The 22,220-nt window shown below is 37.0% G+C and overlaps 1 protein-coding gene across 1 annotated transcript in view; it reads left to right on the plus strand.

Moving 5' to 3' along the window:
• Positions 1–22,220, plus strand: part of SPAG1 (sperm associated antigen 1) — a 46,200-nt gene that overhangs the window by 6,964 nt on the left and 17,016 nt on the right. The window contains exons 5-12 of the mRNA XM_075495042.1: positions 718–785; positions 2,922–3,040; positions 3,534–3,639; positions 9,241–9,371; positions 10,032–10,138; positions 12,541–12,703; positions 19,002–19,430; positions 19,837–19,936. Of these exons, the coding sequence (XP_075351157.1) occupies positions 718–785; positions 2,922–3,040; positions 3,534–3,639; positions 9,241–9,371; positions 10,032–10,138; positions 12,541–12,703; positions 19,002–19,430; positions 19,837–19,936 (1,223 nt within the window). The remainder of the gene's footprint in view (positions 1–717; positions 786–2,921; positions 3,041–3,533; positions 3,640–9,240; positions 9,372–10,031; positions 10,139–12,540; positions 12,704–19,001; positions 19,431–19,836; positions 19,937–22,220) is intronic.

A 22,220-nucleotide genomic window follows, 5' to 3' on the forward strand; every position in this document is an offset into this window, starting at 1 on the left:
GGTTCCATTAGTGTGGGAGATGGGTTGCAACACAAGTCAGTCAAATCTGTTACTGGGACTGATTGTTGCAGGGAGGTCCTAAGGATAAATTTTAGTTAAGGCAAATCTCAATGATGGAACTTGTCTAAAAGCTAGAATGAGCGTAAATCATCTTGGGAATTAGCTTGACTGGAGTGTGAAGTAATCAAAATTACAGACACTATTTTGAAGTCAAACAAATTTTTCGTTTGTAAGTTTGTTGTGAGGGTTCCAGGGACTATCAGAATTTGTGCATTGCATTCTCTTGGAGATGACAAGCCTAAAACAAGGTTACTGATTCAATCTCGGTGTCAAACACCTCATCACAAGGCTGGGGTTTCCCAAGACTGAGTTCTCCCTTGCTGCGTTGAAAGGATGGTTTGGAAGATGGCAGCACAAGATACTAATTAGGAAGAACAGTCATATCTGAAAGTTTTATTCAGTGCCTTTGTGACACGTAACAGGGCAGTGGAGAGAAAGTGTGAGACTGAAGAGCTCCTCAGATTACAACAATATGTCAAATATATATGAAGATTTTCTTTAGAGCAAGATGAATTAAGTTTTCAAGACTACCCTGAGATTAGTCATGAATAGTGTTAGTTACTAGGAATATGTGTTGCAGAAACAAAACAAAACAAAACAAGGCTGTGAATTTCCACTTTAAAAAACTGTCTTACAGGCTCGCTGTTTCTCTTTCAGAACAAAAAGTTACAAAACAAACAAAGAAACAAGAAAAACATACCACGGGATTACAGTGAATGGGACAAGTATGTTAAATCCTTTATATTTAAGTTTTTATTAAATCTTATACATTTGTTTAATAATGTAACATTATTAAATGTTGTTTTTAATGTATTTTCCAGAAACATAGTATTAAGGTCAACATTTCAGGGAATTATAACACTTCGGTGAAAGTTAGGTTTTCCATAATAATTGTTCTGTTAAAATGCAAATGATGCATTGTCGTGCTAACAGCTGAAAACAATTTAGTGTATACTTTTCTGCTGTCTTGTTATATTTCACGCAGCTTGACCAAAATACAAATAAAAAGTGATTTTGTTTCAGATTTCATTTTTCCTTTCTACATCTAAGATATAAAATTTACGGAGGTACGTAAAACCAAGGGATTAAAATTAACTAAACTTACCAGTTTTTTTGGAAGCACTTGTAGGGTTGTTTAACATGGGCTTATAAATTTGATCTTCTGTGTATCTAAAGTCGCAATTCTAAATTAAAAACAAAATTGATGAATCCTTATTCCTTCACTGAGCCCCGCTGACCACAAAGAATGAGCTTGAGGCAGATGCATGAGTTTGCTCAGATGCAGTTACACATAATCAGAGGTTTAGACAGTAACTGACTATTTCTAGGGTGGATGAAGCCCTGATACAAAGACACTCTCTGCATCATGTAATGGTGGTATATTACCCTCCCAAGTTATGTGACAGATTGATGCTCCCAAATTGTTAAACACGGAGACGGAAATGCACATACTTCTGTGTTTTGCATTGTAGCAGCTTCTCTCTAGCTCCTGAAATCTGGAATATGATGCTGTAGAATCAGAGTGAGGAGGCACAAGTTTCCAGTGCTGTAGATGGGGAGCTAAATCTAGAGACTGTGGGATTTGGGTAGTGAAACTCTTAATGTCTCACTGTACCCCCAAAACCCCCCAAAACCACTACAAAAACCCTGTCTGCATAAGATGCTGTTCTTACAAACAGCTGTGCCTATCAGTTATTTTCATGCATGCATGTTTCAGAAATAGGGGTCTTCCTTCAAATGTGGACAAACAAAATAGGTTATCAAAATAACTTCTGCAACAATTTATTCTTTCATCCCTCTTTCCTCTGTATCATTTAAAGTAATCATTTTGGGATTTTGTGTGCAGTTTCATGCGCTCAATCTTTAAGTGCTTTAGCATGCTGATAATACTACAGTTTGTGAATTTTCCCATATAATGTATTTGTTTTGGATAATGCAAGTATACTGAAAAAGAAATTTTCCAGTTTGAAGCATATTGTGTTTTCAAAACATTTTGAAGATAATTTCAAAATGTTCAAATAATTGTTTAGGCAATTTCTAAACAAGAAAGTTTCACTTCATATTTTAAAGGGACTTATTTTGAAATGTGGTTAATTTACAATAAACAGGTAAAAGTAAGCTAGGAAAAGATCAGAATCAAAATGGAGAACAATTAGTCTTACCTGAAAAGGTTTTGAATTGGATAAATTCTCAAAATTGTGTGTCTATTTCAGATAGAAATTATTCATATTGTCAAGATTACTGTGGAAAGCAAAGGGTATTTTTCAAGTCCTAAACAGAAAAGCAGCGAGTGTAGTGTTTCTAGATAGTGTAGGAATTGGTTATTACTGTATTTGTTTTATAGGACTATGGCAGCAATATTTATTTGATATAAATTCATAAACACTGTTTTCAAAAGCTGCTTCAGAGTAGCCATGGAAGTGTCTGAGACTATTTTGCAATCTCTCTCACCTTTACAGTATTAATTGCTTTGAAGCTGGTTCTTAGGTGTTTTGGCAAAGGTTAATAGAGATGATTGATAGGGCTGGGATTGAGCTTGATGATACTGTTTCTTAAATTATACCTGTCTTTTCTGGGGGGATGGCAAGGAGGTGAGGCAGACATTTTCTTGGATTGGTTTTAACCAGAGAGGAGGAGGAAGAGGGGAGGTAATGTATAAGCAGGAGAAGCACACAAAAAAAACCCAGCACAAGGAAAGGAGGTAAGACTAAATGTCTTTTTCCTAACTAATCATGGATAACTGAACACAGCCTTTATCTGTCTTTTCCTTTGGTTTATAATGGAAATATAGTATGCCTTTCTATTAGTAGAGGAGTCTTGCTATGCAGCATTATTGAATTTGTTATTTTTATTAATTTAAGGTTCGATGTGGAAAAGGAGTGTTCTAAAATTGATGAAGGCTGTGAAGAAAATAACTCAAAAGCAAGATTCTTTAGTAGGCCAAGTCTACCAATAATCAAAAAGAAAATAGACACAACTGGTAATGTCTTAGAAACATAAAATTTTTCTTTAATTATAATACTGTGTTGTAGAGTGTGAATACAAATTGAAGAAGCATATTATAAAGGTAAAAGTGTCTTTATCTATTTTTCAACCTCTAGAGATGCTAAAAGTTCTTAGGAGGTTAATTGAAGCCATATTTGAAAAAAATCTAGTCTTGGTGTTACTAATAAGTTAAAATATTTATGTTGTGTTTAGGTTGAGAGCGCTAGGTAAAGAAAGAAAGCATACTTCTGCTATTGTAAATCAATGGTAGAGGTTAGCCAACTACTTTCATCTTGCATTCTGAATTGTATGCATATCAGAAGGATTTGGGTTCTTATTATAGAAAATAAAATACAAATTTGTCTTTAGTAAGCCATATTATTTTAAAAAATAATATACAGATTATGACATTCAAACCGTTTTAGCTGACAGCATTTTGATTGCACCTGCGAAAGTTGTTAGTTGTTCTGTATAAATATTTTTTCTAGGCATGACAGAGAAAGAGAAGATTTTTATTGCTACTCGTGAAAAAGAAAAGGGCAATGAAGCCTTTGCCATTGGGGATTATGTGGAAGCAGTGACATATTACAGTCGGTGAGTAAATGCTCTTGTGTTATTTTAATGACTGTTACTTGTGAATATTATTTTTAGAGCAATGTAATTAAAGCAACTACTTACTGAAGCAACTCGTGACAATTAGATTATTTTCAAAAGGGCAAAAAGATTTGACAGAAGAGTACTTAAAGCACTGTTGCATCCGGATATTAATTTTTATTTATCAGGAAGAGAAGTGGATAAATAGTGATGGGATGCAATCTGCAGGTGTCGGAAAGTTCTTCAGATTTTTCAAAACCATTGAGATTCAAGGGCAAGTTTACAAAAATAAAAGGATAAGCAGTGTGTTGAGAAACTAAATTCATTACAAATGAATTCTAATTAATTGTGTTGGTAGGATTTTCTCAATTGCTAATAAGTAAAATTGATTTAATAACCTCATCTTAAGAGAAAGAAAAAACATTGTGTGTAGCTTCATCGTAACACTGTCTGTAATTAGCAGCAGTCCAGCAGAAAAGTATATAAACACTAGATTTAAAAAATATGAGACTCTTACAGTTGCTTGCCTTATTTAGTGCACAGTGGACTGCATTCAGACTTTGGCTTTATTTATATAAATAGAGGTTGTTGCTACAGGACCTCTGTTGTATTTGGTTCAAAAGTAGAAAAGTTCAAGGTGAACAGAATTGAGCACAACAGGAAGAGAAGGATAGTGTTTCAGTTAAGGTATTTGAATACTGCCTTGGGAGAACTAGATTTTTTTTCTCTACCTTTTTCACAGTGTTCAAACATGATGCTATTTACACAAACCAGGATTTTCATGAGACCAACATTTGTTTCTCATTTGCAGATTACTCATCTTGAGACACTAGAGGTCTGACTTGCAAAAGTGCTGACTGTTAGTGCACTTTTGTTAGTTAGTGCACATTGAACTAACATTAAAGGAAACTCAATTTTTGTTTAACTCTTGTGCTTTGAAATGATACAGACTTTAAAAAAACCGTAAGTCCTAGAAGTGTCAGAGTTGTCACTTAGAAATTGAGAGCATATGGGAATCTTGGTGTATTAATTACCAGTGTAAACTGAGGGTAATGATATGGCACTACTGTGAGATGAAGTGTTAAGATAATTCATGGGCTATGATATTATAGTGGGATATCCTCAAAAAGAATTTATGAGGAAGTTAATGTGTCTGTGGTCAGTGCAGACAAGTATGGAGAAAATAATGAATAGGAATAAACTGTGTGCAACAGCAATAACATAAATCTTGAACAGATTTATGTTTAGGAAGCACTATTCATACTGTCACTGAGCGGGGTAGGGTTTTGCAGAACAGCTTATGAAGATTTACCTGGAGATTGTAAATGTATATATGTGCACAAAGTTATTGATATTGATAGTGCACAGGCTGCTTAAACTGAGGCATTTGATGTGTATTTTTTTGTTCTTGACTTGCAGCCTTAATATCTTTCTTGGGTTTTTTTAATACATGAACATGAATATAAAAAACATCCATAGCTGTATTTCATATACAAAAACTAAAATACAAATCCATAATATAAAAGTAAGTAAAAATCTCTGCTTTTGGGGCATAAATAATGTATTAATTAATAAAGACGGGCAGAATCCTTCGTAATGGAGAGTCTTTCCATATTTGACCTCCACGGGGCATTGTACACCTTCTGAAATATATGATATTGACACTGCATACTGTTCTAACTGGGCACTTTTCTAATACCATCTGAAAATTTATATTTTCTTACATTTAGAAATATTTAAATAAAACATATTTTGGAGTGAATTGATAATAGCCTGAAGGGGTTATTTGTATATGGCTAAAAAGGGAAAAAGAGTAGAGTTCTATATAAAAATAATGAGGGTACAGTTATTCATTCTGTTTGTCTTGTAATGCGGCCTACTATTCTAAGCTGAACGTAGAGAGTACTTTCTATTTTACAAAAAACCTTAAACCTCTCTCTTATTTCTAAAGAGATGCAAAACTTTTGCAGAGGACGTGCTCTGACGTATTTCTGTTATGCTGATGTGATTTTAAAATAAATGGATCTTGCCTATTTTTCTGCATACCTCTAGTGAAATCTCTCTGCTTAGTAATTTCAGTTATATTGCAGAATCATAGAATAATTTAGGTTGGAAACAACCTCTGAATGATTTTTTGTGCAAACCACCTCTCAAAGCAGGGCCAAGTTAGGTCAGGTTACTCAGGGCTTTGTTCAATTAAGCTTTGAATATCTCCAAGGATGGAGATTTCACAGCCTCTCTGGGCAGCCTGTTGCAGTGTTCAACTACCCTTACAGTAAATTTTTTTTCCTAAAATGTCATCAGAAATTCCCTTTTTGCAACTTGTGTCTGTTGCCTTTTGTCATATCAGTGTGCACTTCTGAGAAGGATGTGGCTCTGTCTTCTCCATACCTTCCCATTAGGTAACTGAAAACAGCTACAAGACCTCCCCTGTGCCTTCGCTTCTGGCTGGACAAACCTAGTTATCTCAGACTCTCCTCATAAGTATTGCATGTACTCCAGCCCCCTAACTATCCTGGTGACACGCCGGACTCACGCCAGTTTGTTGGTGCCTTTTGTGTACAGGAGAGCCTCAGACTGAACCCAAGTACTCCATCTGTTGTCTTCATAGGTGCTGAAGAGAGGGGATGAACCATTTCTGTCAACCTCCTGGCCACACTCTTGCTAATATGGCTGAGCACGTGGTACGCCTTCTTTGTCTTGAGAGCACACTGTTAACTCCTGTTCAGTTATCCACCAGAGCCCTCAGGTCCTTTCCTGCAAAGCTGCTTTCTAGCTAGTTGGCACCCAGCCTGTACTGTTGCAGGAGTTACTCTGTTTCAGGTGCAGGATTTTGCGCTTGCCTTTTCTGAACTTCCTGAGAAGTCTGCCAGCCCATTCCTCTGGTCTGTTAAGGTCCCTTTGACTGGAGTTCTGCTGTCCAGTGTGTTATTGACTGTTCCCCCCCAGCTTTGTATCATTGGCGAACTTCCTGGGGGTGCCTTCTGTTCCTTCTTACACCCCCCAATAAAGATGTTAAAAACTTGATCCCAAAGGGGAGGCCACTAAGTAACTGGTCACCAGTTGGACTTTGTATGACTCAATTCTTGGAGCCCAGCAGTCCAGTCCGTTTTCTGTCTGCCTTATTGTCCAGTTACCTAGTCCATGTTTTACCTATTTGGCTATAAGAATACTATGGGAGATCATGTCACAGGCTTGGCTACAGTCAAAGTAAGCAACATCCTCTGTTCTTCCTTCCTTCACTGAGCCACTCAGCAAAGAAAGCTATCAGGTTGGTCTTGGCATGATTTGCCTTTGGTAAATCCATGCTAGCTGTTGCCAGTCACCGTCTTACCCTTCATGTGCCTGGTCAGGAATCCAGGATGGCTTGCTCCATAATCTTTTTGAGAACTGATGTTAGACTGACCAGCCTGTAGTTTCGGTCCTCCACCTTGCTGTTCTTGAAGATATATGTGACGTTAGCCTTTACCAGTCACCAGGAATCTCTCCCAATCACCATGACTTTTCAAAGATGATATAGAGCAGTCCTGCAGTAACATTGGCCACCTTCCTGAACACCCCATCTGGAACTTGTGTATATCCTATTTTCTTACATGTTTCTTAACTTTATCTTCCTCTGTTGTGGGTACTGCTTCACTCCTACAGAATCTGCCTCTAGATTCAGGGACCTGGGAAGCCTGAGGGCAAACCTTACCAGTGAAGACTGAAGCAAAGAAGCCACTGAGTATCTCAAACTTTTCCATGTCTTTTGTCACTAGGTCCTCTGCTGCACTGATCAGTGGCCCCCAGATTAAGTTTCCTTAATCTTTGTTTTGCTGCTGATAGACCTTTAAAAAAAAAACCACAAAAAACCCCTAACTTTTCTTGTTGCTCCTCACATCCCTTTTCTAGTTTCAGCTTCAGCTGAGCTTTTGCTCTATTGATTCCATCACTTCCACTTAGCCAGTGTCTCTGTATTCCTTCTGGGTAGCCCATCACCACTACCATCTGCTGTGTATTTAATTTTTGTGTTTGAGCTCAGTCAAGAGTTCTCTGTTCATCCCTATGCTTGCTTGACTTCCTGCACATTGGAAAGGATCATTCTTGTGCTTTGAGGCAGCTGTCCTTGAAGATCAACCAGATCTCCTCTTTGCCTCACAGGGCATTCTCCCTGTAATCCTGCCAAGCAGGTTCCTGAACAGGCTAAAATCTTGCCTTCTGAAGTCCAAGGCTATAATTCTAGTGTTCATCTTGCTCTTTTCTCCCAGAATCTTAAACTCTACCATCTCATGGTTGCTGCAGCCAAAGCTGTCATCAACTTTTGCATTCCCAACCAGTTCTTGACTGTGAGTAAGAATTCCAGCAGAGCATTCCCCCTCGTCAGCTTGTTGATTGTGTCAAGAAGTTGTCTTTGATATGATGCAGAAGTCTCGTAGATTTCTTGTGCCTTGTCATTTTGCCCTTCCAGCAGATAGCAGAGTGGTTCAGGTTCCCCATGGGAACCAGAGCCTGTAATTGTGAGGCTTCCTCTAGTTGCCTGAAGAAGACTTCATCTGCTTGCTCTTCTTCATCAGGCAGTCTGAAGCAGGGGCTTACCATGTTGTCACCATGTCAGTTTGATCTCTTATTCTTACCCATCAGCTCTCTTGACTGGCTTGTCAGTCTTTTGCCTGTTCCAAGACAAACCTTGCCTGTTCCAAGACAAACCTTCGTACATTTAATCACTGCTTAGATTAGAATGCATCTCGTCCTCCTTACCTTCCTAGTCTTTCTAAAGGGTCTGCATGCCTCCATCACAGCACTCCAGCCACACAAACTGTCCCGCCATATCTGTTATCTCACTGAGATCATAGCTGCACAGACCTTTTATTCTTCTTTTTTGTTTCCCATGCTTTGTGCATTTGTGCACAAGCACTTGAGATGGTCCTCTGGTAATGCTTTTTTCACAAAGAAAGTGTGAGTCTCTTCCAGTATGCTGTCCCCCTGGCACCTCCCTATTGCCCTCTCTTCCCAGTGAACATAGTTCAGAGTCCTCCTCGCTAGGTTAGCAAGAGTGTTGGCAAAGATTGTCTTGCACCACTTTGTCATATGGATCCCAGTTGTCCTTGTTCCTCAGAGATCATCCTGTTGTTATAGAAGCTAAAGCCCTGCCTACAATACCAGCCACACAGCCAGACATTGACCTGGGCAATTCATTCACTGCTACCTGAGTCTTTCCCTTTTACAAGCAAGATCAAGCAGAAGCCCATGTGGCTCCCCATGCTCTTCGTCAGAGCCTCCAGAGCTCTGTAGTTACTCTTGATACTCTGAAGGTTTCATTTAGCAGTTTCATTTGAGTCTACATGCATGGCAGCAAGAGGTAATAGTTTAAGGGACAGATGAGCCATGGCATCTGCTCTGCAACATCTCAGATCTAAGCCCTGGCAAGCAGCAGACCTCTGACGATGGTAAATCTAGTTGGTGGATGGTTGCCTCTCATCTCGCAGGAAGAAGTTTCTAACCAATATTGTGGTTAGAATATCAGTATTAATATTGTTATAGTATTGTTTTCAGCTTCCAGTAGTGAATTGTTTCAGGTTTTCTAACTATGAGCCTACCATGGTCAATACTCCCTTTTTTCAGGAGTATATCAGTAATACCCACTGCAGCTGCATATAATAACAAAGCTCAAGCAGAAATCAAACTTCAGGACTGGGACAGTGCTTTGCAGGATTGTGAGAAGGTACTAGATATGGAACCTGGCAACTTAAAAGGTAAAGTAGAACATAAACTTGCCCTTCTATGTATTATTTTATTTATAGCAAATAAAATGGTACATACCCATTCATGTTGTTAGTTGACTTCATTGAGCTTTAGATCAAGTCCAAGTATAAAGAAGGAAACAGAGTAGCTCTCCAAAGTAATTTTAACAGTGTTTTGGGGGTCAGGGAAGTTTTATGCAGTCCATCCTGTTGACCTGTAATGCATATTCTTATGCAGTAGCATGGGGCTAACTTGTTTTTTATATGATGACTATAAGCCCTCTTGTATTCGTGCAGTGCATTGTTTCCATCATACCCACACTGAAGTATTAATTACCTTAAAAGTGACATGAAAACAATGAAAGTTGCTGATTTAATCCTATCTGAAGGCAAGGGCTTGAATGTAGCTAACTATATTTGCATAGGAGAAGGGGGAAAATTGGAAAAATATGAAAAGATGCTTCACAATTCATGATCACTATCCCAAAAGGCGTCATGTGAAATTGCATCGTTAAAAATGATCAAGAGAACAGTTATTACTAATACAGAGTCATTATGAAGTAAATGCAGAATTTTGAAAACGGTTTTAAACTTAATATGTCTAGAAAAAATAGTGTATTGTATCTGCTTTATGCTGTAAACACATAAATAATACACTTTGTTCCTTTGTAGCTCTGATGCGCCGTGCCACTGTACACAATCAGCTGCAGAATTACCAGACAGCTATAGAGGATCTGAACAAAGTATTATGTGTTGAACCAGAAAACGCTATAGCTAAGGTAAAGATAAATGAGTTGAAGATGACTAGAAAAAGGTTGTATGCAGTTATAGCATAAAGTGAGTACAGTTTATGTTGTTTGATTTGAATATGAGTTTTGAGGACACACTCGATCTACTGTGCCAATGATCAGTTTCCCAAGACCACATCGGTGCCTGTTGTGGAAATTAGGTACTTGAATGTGACCAGATCTTCTGTTCACTACTTAACTGTGAGAACCTGTAGGCACTCACGTCATCTCTATTAACGTAATCTAGGTGCCTAAAATTTTCCTGCTGAACATGTTTACGGTATCAGTGTCTCAGCTGATCAAAGTTATTTGGAAATTTATCTCAAAAAGATCCATTGGGATAGGTGTATTTAAGTTTGACACATAATTCACAAGAAAAAATTCAAAAGAGATGTCAGGCTTTTACTGTTGTAGCAGTAAAGTTAACCCAAAAGGAGGGGACCTGGGTTCTGTCCTCACTTCAGCGTGATGTTATAAATCCTCATTTCTCACCTCCAGGCTAGAATGAAAAACCTTTCATATCTTCTGATGAATCTGGACCCTTCTTAGCCAATTTTGGGTCTAAGAAAGCTGGATGCTTTCTTTGGAAACTCAAGGTCAGGATGTGGTCCTTGTACTACTATTACTTCAGCTATTTAGGAGAGGATTGGTTCATGTCATTTCATTGGTGTCTTCTTAGGGGTGTTTTGTGGGTTAGAACTCAGTCCTTGCATTTGGACTCTACATGTCCTGAGCATCTTCACTTCTAGGCAGTTCTGATACTGAACTGCTCTTTGCCTGTTAATTAGGAGTCCATCATACTGCTACCCTCCATTTTTTTTACGTATGACTTCTGGATGCTGTGCAATTGCCTTATCACCTGAACTCTGTTCAGCTCTTATTGTTGGCACATTTTCAGTTGCTAGCAGCTTGCTGATTGCTACTTCTTTCCGTGGAGTTATTTGATCACTGCTATTGCTTGCACCAGTGAGAGACGTCCAAGCCTGTTATGTCAAATTCACCACATACAGCATTCATCCCTTTTAGGGTGTTCTTGGAGCTAGATTCCTGTCCAGAATAGTTCCTGAGTTTCACATCAACCAAGGAATCAACCTGCCTGCTTTTGGTTTTTTTCCCTTTCTTTCTTTTTAAACACCTGTCTCTCTAGATTTGAGTTCTAAAAGAGCTTTTGGGTTTTTTTTTTCCTGTTTATAAGACTGAACCACTAAATAGCTTGTGAGTCTGTGTTGACAAACTCCACAACAATCTTTGGGAAAAGATTATCAAACAGGCTGTGCTGAGACTTCTTACAATACCAGACATAAGATACTTACTCATTTTGAGTACGCTCTTCCAGAGATCCAAATATATTAGTAGCTTTGCTGAGCAATGCTTCTGTAGCTGAAAGCAGATATCTGTACTTTGTCCTTATCTGTGCCAGCTATTACGCCTTGGCTCAGACATCTAGAGGTGACAGGGTGCTTGGCAGGGCATTTTTTCAGTTGCTCTTTGCTTGGAGGATCCTCACAACCCTCCTGAGCTAAATATGAATGTGTGGAACACATACAGAGTGAATGTTTATGTGCGGAGTCACTAAAATAAAGATAAATTGCTTGTGTGTAACTGGAATTCTTCAGGGTACTTTGTCCACATCTTTGCTTGTTCCTGTCCTTGTTTCATCTTTTTCTTGAGGAAGTGTGTACTGAAATGGCACTTCCTTGTACAGCATTGAATTAAATTCAGAATAGTGCATAATGTTGGGTGTGTCTTACTCTGCTCTGAAAGTGCAAAGTGCAGTTGGAGTATTTTTTTTGAGTAATCAAAAAATGTTTATGGAATGAGAGGCTGTTTGATCATCTAATTTGTACTTCTTACAAGAGGAACATTATTCAACAGTGTCCTTCTGCTACACTGCTAAGAAGTTGTTGTCTCTTTTGGTTCTAGTTCTGTCAGTTACACTCCTCCATCAGGTATCCGTCAGACACCAAATTCTCCATAGCATAAATTTTGATAAATTGATTTTAGGCTTTTTTGGAGATTCTGGAAAGAGCCTGTTTTCCACATGTCTCTTCTGAGTAGACCATGCCAGATATCACAGTAGTACAATCTACTTTTTTTCCTTTTAACTTAATTTTCTTTTGCTTAAGCACTTTGTTCAAGAAAAGTACTTATTTATTTGTGTGATATCTTGTGAGTTTCTAAGAGACAGAAGTTGAGTGTTAATCTTGGTTTTGATACTGACTCTTGGAAGAGTCATGTTTATTTTCTCTGTTTTTGTATTGGTAACATTTATCTCGATAGTTCTTCAGGATCTTATGTGGATTATTTAAGCGAATGTATTTTCTGTATATAAACTACAAATTATATACCTATAGAAAAAGGCTTCTGCTATTGCTGTTTTTTCTCTATTGCAGAAAAATCTGCTAGAGATTGAAAAGAAACTGAAAGGTTTAAAGCCTGTATCTGAGACTCAAGGCAAAGGAAAAAGAATACTTATTCAAGATATAGAGGATTCAGAAGGTGATGAAGAAAGAGGGGAAAATATAGAAGAACGTGAAAGAAGCGGTGGAGATAAAAGTAATGTCATGTCATTTTTCTATTTAATTTTAACCTAAGGAGAAAATCATTGCCTTTGATATTACAATGTTTTTCACACAATTCATCCATATTTACTTGCAAAGAATTTTGCCTGTTTGAAGACTAAAATTACATTCACTACTTAAAGTAGATCTGAGCGTGAAATCTAGAATCCAGTTTTATTACACATCTTTGGAATTATTTCTAGAAAGGGTATAAGAGAGAGATATGGAAAATGTTGCTATAAATCACCTACTTCCCTGTGTCCTGTGTAATTTTATACCTATCCTTTGATGTGGACCCAGTTGGGAATTTCTTCTGGTGTTAGAGAACATTTTGTGTTCCTTAGCTCTCTTTCTCGTACAGCTCTCCTGCCTTCCCGCCATCACATTTTTCTTCTGCGTTTTTCCTCCCTTGATCGGATCAAAGGGTGCAAAAATGATCAAGTGGCATGTAATTTGATTTTTTGTTGTTTGTTTTGAAACCTATCAATCTTTTTTTTTGTTTTTAATGTAAGAGATCATCTGTGTGCTCTGAAAGCATATATTAAGAGATAAACAACATGTAATTCTTGTACTATATGTATTTTACAAGTGGTTGAAGTGCAGCTCCCATTCATGAATTAGTGTGTGACTAACTGCAAGACTGCAGAGATGAAGCTACTGGCATAATCAGAATACATGACTTGGAGGAGGAACTGAGGCAGCAGGGGCTATTGAGGCTTGCACTGGCAGGTTGCTTTTAGATTCAGCTGCATGTCTGGGCTTCAACCTGCAACAGAATAACATCCCTTGATTAATTTCCACTCTTTCTCCTTTCTGTTGGTTCTTTAAGATAATGTGGCATGACAGCTGTGGCTTTTGTGTTTTCCATGGCTTATGTAGTTCTTTATCTTTAAACCAGTCTGTGGGTTTTCCAACTTAATTGTGAATATTAGACTGTACATATGTGATTTAATAATGCATTATTTGCACATGAATTTAAGGAAAATACATTTTTCAAAATCAGGAGGTATCCACTAAGTTTCCTCAGCTAAAACCCTGGAAGAAAGGATGGATCATGCCCCTAGCCTTAAATACTAGTTAATTGGGGGTTGCTTTCCATTGGGAGCATTCAGATGACTAAGTGCCTTCTAGCTCCATAGGGAGACTCCCATTCCGTTGATGAAAGGTTAGGCTTTTAAACATAGGGAAGATTGTCAACATGCGTTCGTGTGATATACCTAAGTATTTTTGAGATTTAGGAGCAAGCATCTTTATAGATTACTCTGTGTTTTAAAGTACAACTGGAAACAAATACGAAGTCAGTTCAGTTATTGAATAAATCTGATATGTTCAGTGAACCTAATAGCAATAAGTAGACTAAGCTTCTTATAGGTCTTCTTGATACATCTAGTCATGTAGTCACAGTCAGTCCAATAGTCCATGTAGCCCAGTCATGTAGTCACATTTTTTCCATATTCTAGTTGGTAAGCCTCATGCATTCCTACTAAACTTATAATTTAGAAATTGGAAGAAAAACAGCAAAATATTTTTTGTTTTCTTTAGCTCTGAAAAGTTGATTTCTCCGCTTTGAACAAAACAGTCTAAATAAAGATTGTAGTTCCTCTTCATCTTCTATGTATCTGAAAGCAAAAGTAAATAAAATCCTTTTTGAACAGTAGAACCAGAAAATTGCTTATGTCCTAGAGACTGCAAAAACTAGTATTCAGGCACTATAAAAACTAAAAATCATGGATGTACTTGACAAAGCACCTGATATTTTGACATGTTTATAGAACTCACAATCTCAACTGATAAATATGGTTTAAAGACAAATAAAATAAATGTATTTTAAATAGCTGCTTTTAATTCATAAGAATTTGCTGAATTGTGTGGTATTTACTTGATCTATTCCAATAATTTAAAAAAATTTATAGTAAACAGCTCTGAAATTTAGTAAATATTCATCAAAAGGAAAGTGTATTTAAACAAATAAAGCCTAAGTTAGCTTTAGCAATAACAGGTTGAGAAATAATAATTTTAAAGTTGGCAACGCATCTCTCTTTAAAAGATGTACTTCGAACACGTACAAGAAACCTCATAGCAGACAAAACTATGTTTTGAGAGTTGACCATGGGAAAATATGTTGCCTAGAGAGTTTTTTTCTTTGTGCATGATTTATTTATTACACTTTAGAGGTGAAGAGAATATTCTTCTTCTGGATGAGACCTTTTTCCCGATTCAGGATATATATATTTTTTATTTTTGTATGGATCCTGCTGTTTTGTGCACCTTGAGATTGCTGGTTTGGTACCCTGACAGTTGGTACTGAAGAATCAGAGCACCTCTTTTTCCTGTGTGTTAAATCCTTCATCTGACATCTAGTTTCACTGCCTATGTGGTATTACATTTACTTGATGCCACAGCAGTTGGCTACAGAGAATTATTTTGTGATTTTTTTTCCAGTCTCTTTTCTACTTGATAGCACCAAATTAAGGTCCTTGTCATTGAACATGACAGTACTGTCATTTGGAACCATTCTTAGATTGAAGAGCATCTCCTTATATCGATCTGCTATTTTGTGACTTTGTTTTCTTTCACTAGATCATCCTTTTTTGGGAATGTTGTTAGGAGCTGAATAGGTATGAAAACTCTCTCTGCATCCTTGATGAATTCTGAACTGTGTTCTCAACTGGTCTTGACCATGTATCATGTTTTCTCTGAAGTAATGTGCTTTCTGCCCTTAGATAAACAGAGCTGTCATCATAATGACTGACTTACAGCTTTCCAAAACAAATAGGGGTTGATAACACTCTTCAAATTTCTCTTGTTGATTTTTCTAAACATGTTTTATGAAATGGACGTCTTCAAATAAAACTGGATTCTTTGTCTTTACATTTTTACTTTTTCTTGAATTATTCCATGTGAAATAATGAAACATTTATTTGATGTTACAGATAATTCTTCAACATATGTGTTAATATTTCATGGCTTTTCACAAAGAACAGTGAGTAAGGTCTTAGATTTGCATTTTGAAGTTTCTGGTTTGTTGAGAAGCAAAGCTTATTGGGTAGGAGACAATTAGAGTTTTTTCCTACTCAAGCGATCATTTGTGCTTGCTGTTGTATTTTCATCATTCCTGGTATGCTTTCTGCTCTCCTCTACCACTGAGGCTCTGAGATAATTGAGATGTTATCTGTTGGTTAATGCTTACTGGCTGCTCTGTATGCTCACTCACTTGGCCTTTATGCCATATATGATATCACACCTATCCAAATCTTAATTTGTAGTAATCTCTGTGACCAGAATTTTAGTGTAATAGGAAGTTTCTTTGTCATTGTAGCCTTGAATAATTGACTGTGTCTGTTTATGGTTAGAAGCCTTATTGATGAGGTCTTGTGTGAGGACATTTCGCCACCTTGTTATTCAATATAGTAGTTATTCTGTATTCCTTGATCCTCTTTCCAGTGTGCTTGTTAATTTGCTATTTTTCGTTTTTAGAATTGTAAACTCTCTGAAGAAGGAGCTCTCATTTATAATTAATTTGTACAGCATCTAGCACAATGGGGCCCAACCTACTGTGGCTTTTAGGCTCTATTGCAAGCTAGCGATACAAAAATTTAGGTCATGTTAAACGAAACAGCATTGAAAATTAACTCTAGAATTGCATTTGTAGGGCATATCCTGAAGTTAAGAAAAACCCTCAGTTACAGTGTCAGTGTAAATGTTGACCAGTAAATCTTTATTTCATTCTTTATGAACAAAGACTGCTCCTAAGCAGTCGGAGATCAGAGTTATTTGAGAAGTCTGTTCGTTATATGTTCTGGTTCAGAACAATCCAGCTACAATCTCAATCAGCTAAACCAAGAACATGTAATACAAACCAAATATTTGTTGACCATGTGTGGCACAAAAGCAAAAAATTATTTAAAATTATTAAAAATGAATCTGTGGAGATTTAGACCATTCCAGTTGCCTTCATAGGTAGCTAGTCCAGAGCAGATAAAAGAGTTGAAAATGTTTCCTGGCTTCATAATAGGTGAATTCATGAACTGAATATAGGTGAATTAATGAACTGAACTTAGATACGTTGCTTTTCATTCTGCCACCACTATTTTTGTGCCATGCTTCTGGAGGATAAATATTTTGTGTAGCTGGAAAGTAATTTTAAATGAAAGATGATGTCATCCATTACAAAAAAATACTTCAAATATTCCTTTTGGAGTATTCAATAGCTTTTGTTTCTGACAGTCCTTCCATTTTAAATTCATTATTTTAGTACTAACATGAATTAAAATTCTTTCTAGTTTGTATTTGTTGTCATTCTGGTCAAAATCCTATCCATACTTTTCAGTACCTTTCTTTAACTTTACTTTGGAATTTATAATGTATCTAGACTTTTTTTTTTTTTTTAAAGTTCATAGCGTGGATTTTTTTTAAGGCAAAGACCAGAATACTGCTTTCATGAATACATTTCTCTGTAGAGACCAATACAGGAATATTGTTTATGTTATAAACACTGAAACTGAAAGACATTGAGAATTAGATTTGAGAAATATATCTGTACAATTTTGTGCATGGTGTTCACTCAGTCCAGAAATATTTAGGCAATTAACATAACCTGACAGCTAAATAAGTTAATTATGAGTATTCTTATTTTCATGGGGACTCCAAATGCTATAGACGTTTCCTGTTTAATCCAGGATTGGTTCTGTGCACTTCATCTTTAGGAAATTTTCTCCTCTATTCAGGAAATGACGTTCATGTTAATGACATTCACATTCACATCACACATTATCTGCCTTTCTTGGTTTTTGTTTGTCTCTAGCAGTTGGGACGCTCTTCAAGAGTGTTTTGCTCTAGTATTTTTTCTAAAAACTTGTTCTATCACCTGTTTGTCTGTGACATTTAAAATTGTTTTTTCTTTTTTTTTTTAGTAGAAGGTATACAGACTATTCTCTGTGTTGGTGGATGTAAAATAAAAGTATTTTAGCATGCATCCTAAGGAAATTATTATTATAATACTACTGTCTTCATTCATCTGCCCAGCTAGTCTTTTACCTTCATCCTCCCTACCAAATAGACTTTAAACCTTTTTGGCATATTTGGCACTGCAAAATTGGATGGATGGATGGATGGATGGATGGATGGATAAAAGCCTCAAATAGAAATAATTTACTTGAAGTTTTATAAAAATGTCTGTGTGGGTAGAATAGATTTATCCTATCATTGTTCCCACTGTGGAATATGAACTTATTATTAAACATGGTATTTCAAAACAGAGACCACAGCTAGGAAGGATGCAGTTGGAGCTTTTGTCTATTACGCTCTAGAGAATCTGTTGGTTTCAAAAATCTTATGCTTTCCCATCCTGTTCAGTTTGATTCCAGTAACATTTTGTGCATTAAAAAAATAATTTATGTTATTTGGAACAACCTGGAGTTCATCCATATTCAGTCAACTTCAGAAGTTTAGTTTGAGTCAATTGGAAGTATCTCTCTAATATATGAAGGCATGAAAAAATTCTGTTGGACAGATGAGAGCACATCAAGTTAAGGGAAGGTGAAAAGCCAGCATCTTAATTAATAGTACCAAAACACAGAGTTGCCTTTGCATGACTGGTAGTATCAAGAGTCAGGCTTTCTGCTGAAGTCTGTATTTGAATACCGTGATGGTAGTCTGATAGGAATTCAGGTGAATAAGGAATTTATATATGTTAATATCCGATAGCCTGATTGTATGATTTTTCCTAATTAAATTAGTAATAAATAGCAGTGAAAATTGAATGAGCAGAAGAACTCTCTGTAAAAGGCTTTTTGATATTATATTTAAATGAAACCTTTTTGAGAATGATTTATAAGCTTTTATCCCTCCTATTCTATGTTGTATTTGAGGAGAGTTTTGAAGTGTGCAACATTACTGGTTTTTTAGCTGTGTGTTCTAATTTTAACATGCAAGCATTTTGATTTGGTCATGGAAAATCAAAGTATCAGTATTGTAATAGCCAGTATTTAAAGAGTTAATTTCAAGGTGAACTCTGTACCATTCTGCCACTACAGAACAGGGGTTTACTATGTGCCCAGCAAGGAGAAATGAGATTTCATAGTAATACCTTCTCAGCAATAATCGCAAGTTACTTGTAAGTGGGATTTTTTCTGTGTTCTTGGAAGTGTCTTCTGAGGCAAGTAAATCTTGGTAACATTAGGATACCTGAAGGATTTGGTGCCGTGTTCTTTGGCTGTACACCCCTCTTTTGCCAAGACGATAGTTCCTTCTGATGATGCAAGCTCTAACTCAGCTCATTAACTTCCTTGTAGAAATTGGCGTGCCAGTAAGAGGAGAGGCGGCTACTGAGGAGGCTGAAATGGGGAACGTGCAGAGAAAGTTTCATAGCAAAGGAGGTGGCAGTAAGGCGGAGGACAGAGAGACAGAGAAGCAGAAGGAATCCACTAAGAGCGGATTAAAAAAAGACACATCAGAGAAAAAAACACAAAAGCATTTGTCAGACCATGAAGGTGAAGTTAATGGCTATTTACACGGTGATGAAAAGAGGGAAAGCCCTGAAGCTGAGAAGATCTCCAGATCGCATGGAGCAGGGTCTCCATCGGCTGTTGGTGGCAGTTCTACTTCACTTCCTCCTACTGCAGCAAAACTAAAAAGTGAAGGAAACGAGTTATTTAAGAGCGGACAGTTTGGAGAAGCTGTGCTGAAATACTCGGAAGCAATTGAATATGTCATTGGTCTAGGTGAGTGCGGTACCTTATACTTAAATCTAGGATTATTGTTTAGATTATTTAAATCTAAACATAAATCTATTTAAAGGAACTACAAATGAACTAACCTAGCCTATCCCCGGATTTTTGGCAGGAGTTACTGTGTGGTAAATTCTTTGTCATTGTCAGTAGAGGATAATTCACATGATACAAAGTATAGAAAGATGAACGAAATAATCTTTTAACTTCTCGGGGCAGAGCTGTTTGCTTTTATTTATGTGTTTGGATAATTGCATATTCTAGGTGACATGATAAAGGAAAGCTCCTTACAGCTTTGCATTGTCAGCAAACTGCATCACTGCAGTGCAGCTTACAGTATGCAAGTCTTTAATTCTGGAATGTCATTTTAGTCTTTGATTTTAATTGTAACTTCTTTTAGGAGAACAAAGTGCAGATGATTTAAGTATCTTGTACTCAAACAGAGCAGCATGTTACCTGAAAGAAGGCAACTGCAGTGACTGCATTCAGGATTGTAACAGGTAAATTGCAACCTCCCATGTAGAGCAACAACATTCCTGATGATGATTAAACATTTTAACTGGTATATTGTTATTCCAGTTTGACTTAGAACAATCTTCAATAAAGTCTGACTGCCTGTCTAAATGACAGATATCTTTGTCAGTTATGTAAGCAACCACATGGAATCTAGAGGAGGAGTAACTTTTAACTTACTGTGTGAGGGCAGTTGTTAGGCTTCTTGTGTACACAGAAATGCGTAGTAGGGCTAAAATTTTTAATACAAAAGCAGGCTTACTTCAATGATGCTCTGTAGTAACTTGTATGTAAAAGCTTTGTTAAGCCAGATGCTTATCACAGTGTTGGAAATTGCTTTCAAGTATGTGTATGGTGTATATGTGTGTGTTGTCTGTATGTGATTTGTTGTTTTGTTTTGTTTTTTTTTAAATATATACTTGGCATAGTTATAAACAGTAATTGCAGCTGTTCAGGAATTGAGCTAAAATCCTTTCTGCTTATTGTGGCTTTTAAGGATACAGGCGCTAGAGGGGATCAGACACCTTCAATAACTTCTAGACACTTCCTTCCACTAAATTATTACTGTATTTCTAGATGTCTTTTTTTATATTTTCATAGATAGGGTTAGTAAGACTGAGGCTTAAGGTGCAAGAAAAGGATCCCAAGGCAGTTAGAAATCATTAATTCATCAGTTGGGTTTTTACAGCACAACCCAACTGTTACACCCAAAAGTAAAAATAAACTATGCATGTAACTTTGTATTAACTAAATATTTGACTTACTGTATGTATTCTGCCTGACAGAAAAGTTTTCTGAAAACGTCATCTGAAAAAATTGACTCGTTAACAATATTTTGTTAAAACAGATGCAGGACCATAGACAGCTGGCTGATAGAACAAGATGGCATACTTAACAGCCATCACATTCTTCTATTCAGGAGGTTTGAAGTATGTAAGACTTCAACTGAAATCAGTAATACAAAGGTTTTGGGTTTTGTTTTCTTACCAATTGGAAGCTTATTTTCTTACTACTTAATGATCATGTCCTTAATGTGGTGCATGTTTTCTGGATACACAAGGACCCATGATGCTTAGTGAACACAACAGAGGTAGAAGTGATTTAGAGACTGGGAAGCAGAACTACAAAACTGCAAGCACACATGAATTAGGCAGTGTCAATTAAATCTTCTCTAGGCAACACAACATAAAGGATGATCTACAAATAGATTACTTGATTTGAGAGTAAAAAATGGTGTCGTGCTTATATTCGTGGTGTAAAAATAAGTATTGAACATTTACTAAGTTTTAGCTATTTAGGGCTTAGAAGTGCATCAAAAACCCTCTGTTGGATCTCTGTTTGTCTCAAGACTCTGATTTGGAGTGCCTTTGATTCTTGTTACAGAGAGTGAAATAGGGCTCCAATGCACTAATGTTATTTTATTTAGTACGGTGGTGTGGTTTGTTCCCTGGCTGTATTATCTTTGCATTCTACCCTGGAAATGTAGTTTTCCATTCCCACTGATGCTATTCTTCAAGCAGTGTTGTCTTCATCTGAATTTATTTATGGTTGGTTTTTTCTTCATTCTTGATGTTAGGAACCTGAAATTGCATTAATATTCTTGTAAGTTGCAGAACGTCAAGCATTTTTACAGAGGTTTTGTAAGGGCTATGATGTTGTGCACTGTTGTATTTTTCAAATGCATTCAGCAACATGAAGAGAAATGGAATGTTGGAAATACTTATGAAATGGAAATTGGAAGTGTTTATTCTAGAAATCATTGTTTCTCTAGCTTTAGGAGGAGTAATGGTGCAAAGCCAAGTTACAGCAAAGGCAGCCAACAGCCTTATAAACAGGAGCACAGTCAGTGGAGTGAAGGAAGTGATTATCCCCTTGCACTCAGCACTTGTTAGACAACATCTATGATAACTGTGTCAGTTTTTGGCTTCCCCAGTACAAGAAAGATAGTGATCAACTGGAGTGAGTTCAGTGAAGTGTCACTGAGGTGGTTGTGAACTCTGCAGCACTTGCCCGGAGAGGAGAGGCTGAGGGAGCTGGGTTTGTTCAGCTCAGAGAAGAATGGCTTCCAGGGGTCCTAACAGCAGCCTGCCAGTACCTGTGAGATTATCCAGATGGATCCAGGATGGATCCTGGCTCTTTCTGGCAGTGCATTGTGGGAGGACAAGAGACAACAGGAAATCGAACCACACAAGGTTCGGACTGTGTATTAGGAAAAGCCTTTTCCCCGTGAACAGTGAGGGCCATTGCAACAAGTTGGCCAGAGATGTTGTG

The sequence above is a fragment of the Mycteria americana genome, chromosome 2 (assembly GCF_035582795.1).
Source record: "Mycteria americana isolate JAX WOST 10 ecotype Jacksonville Zoo and Gardens chromosome 2, USCA_MyAme_1.0, whole genome shotgun sequence".
In the NCBI taxonomy this organism is placed as follows: domain Eukaryota; kingdom Metazoa; phylum Chordata; class Aves; order Ciconiiformes; family Ciconiidae; genus Mycteria; species Mycteria americana.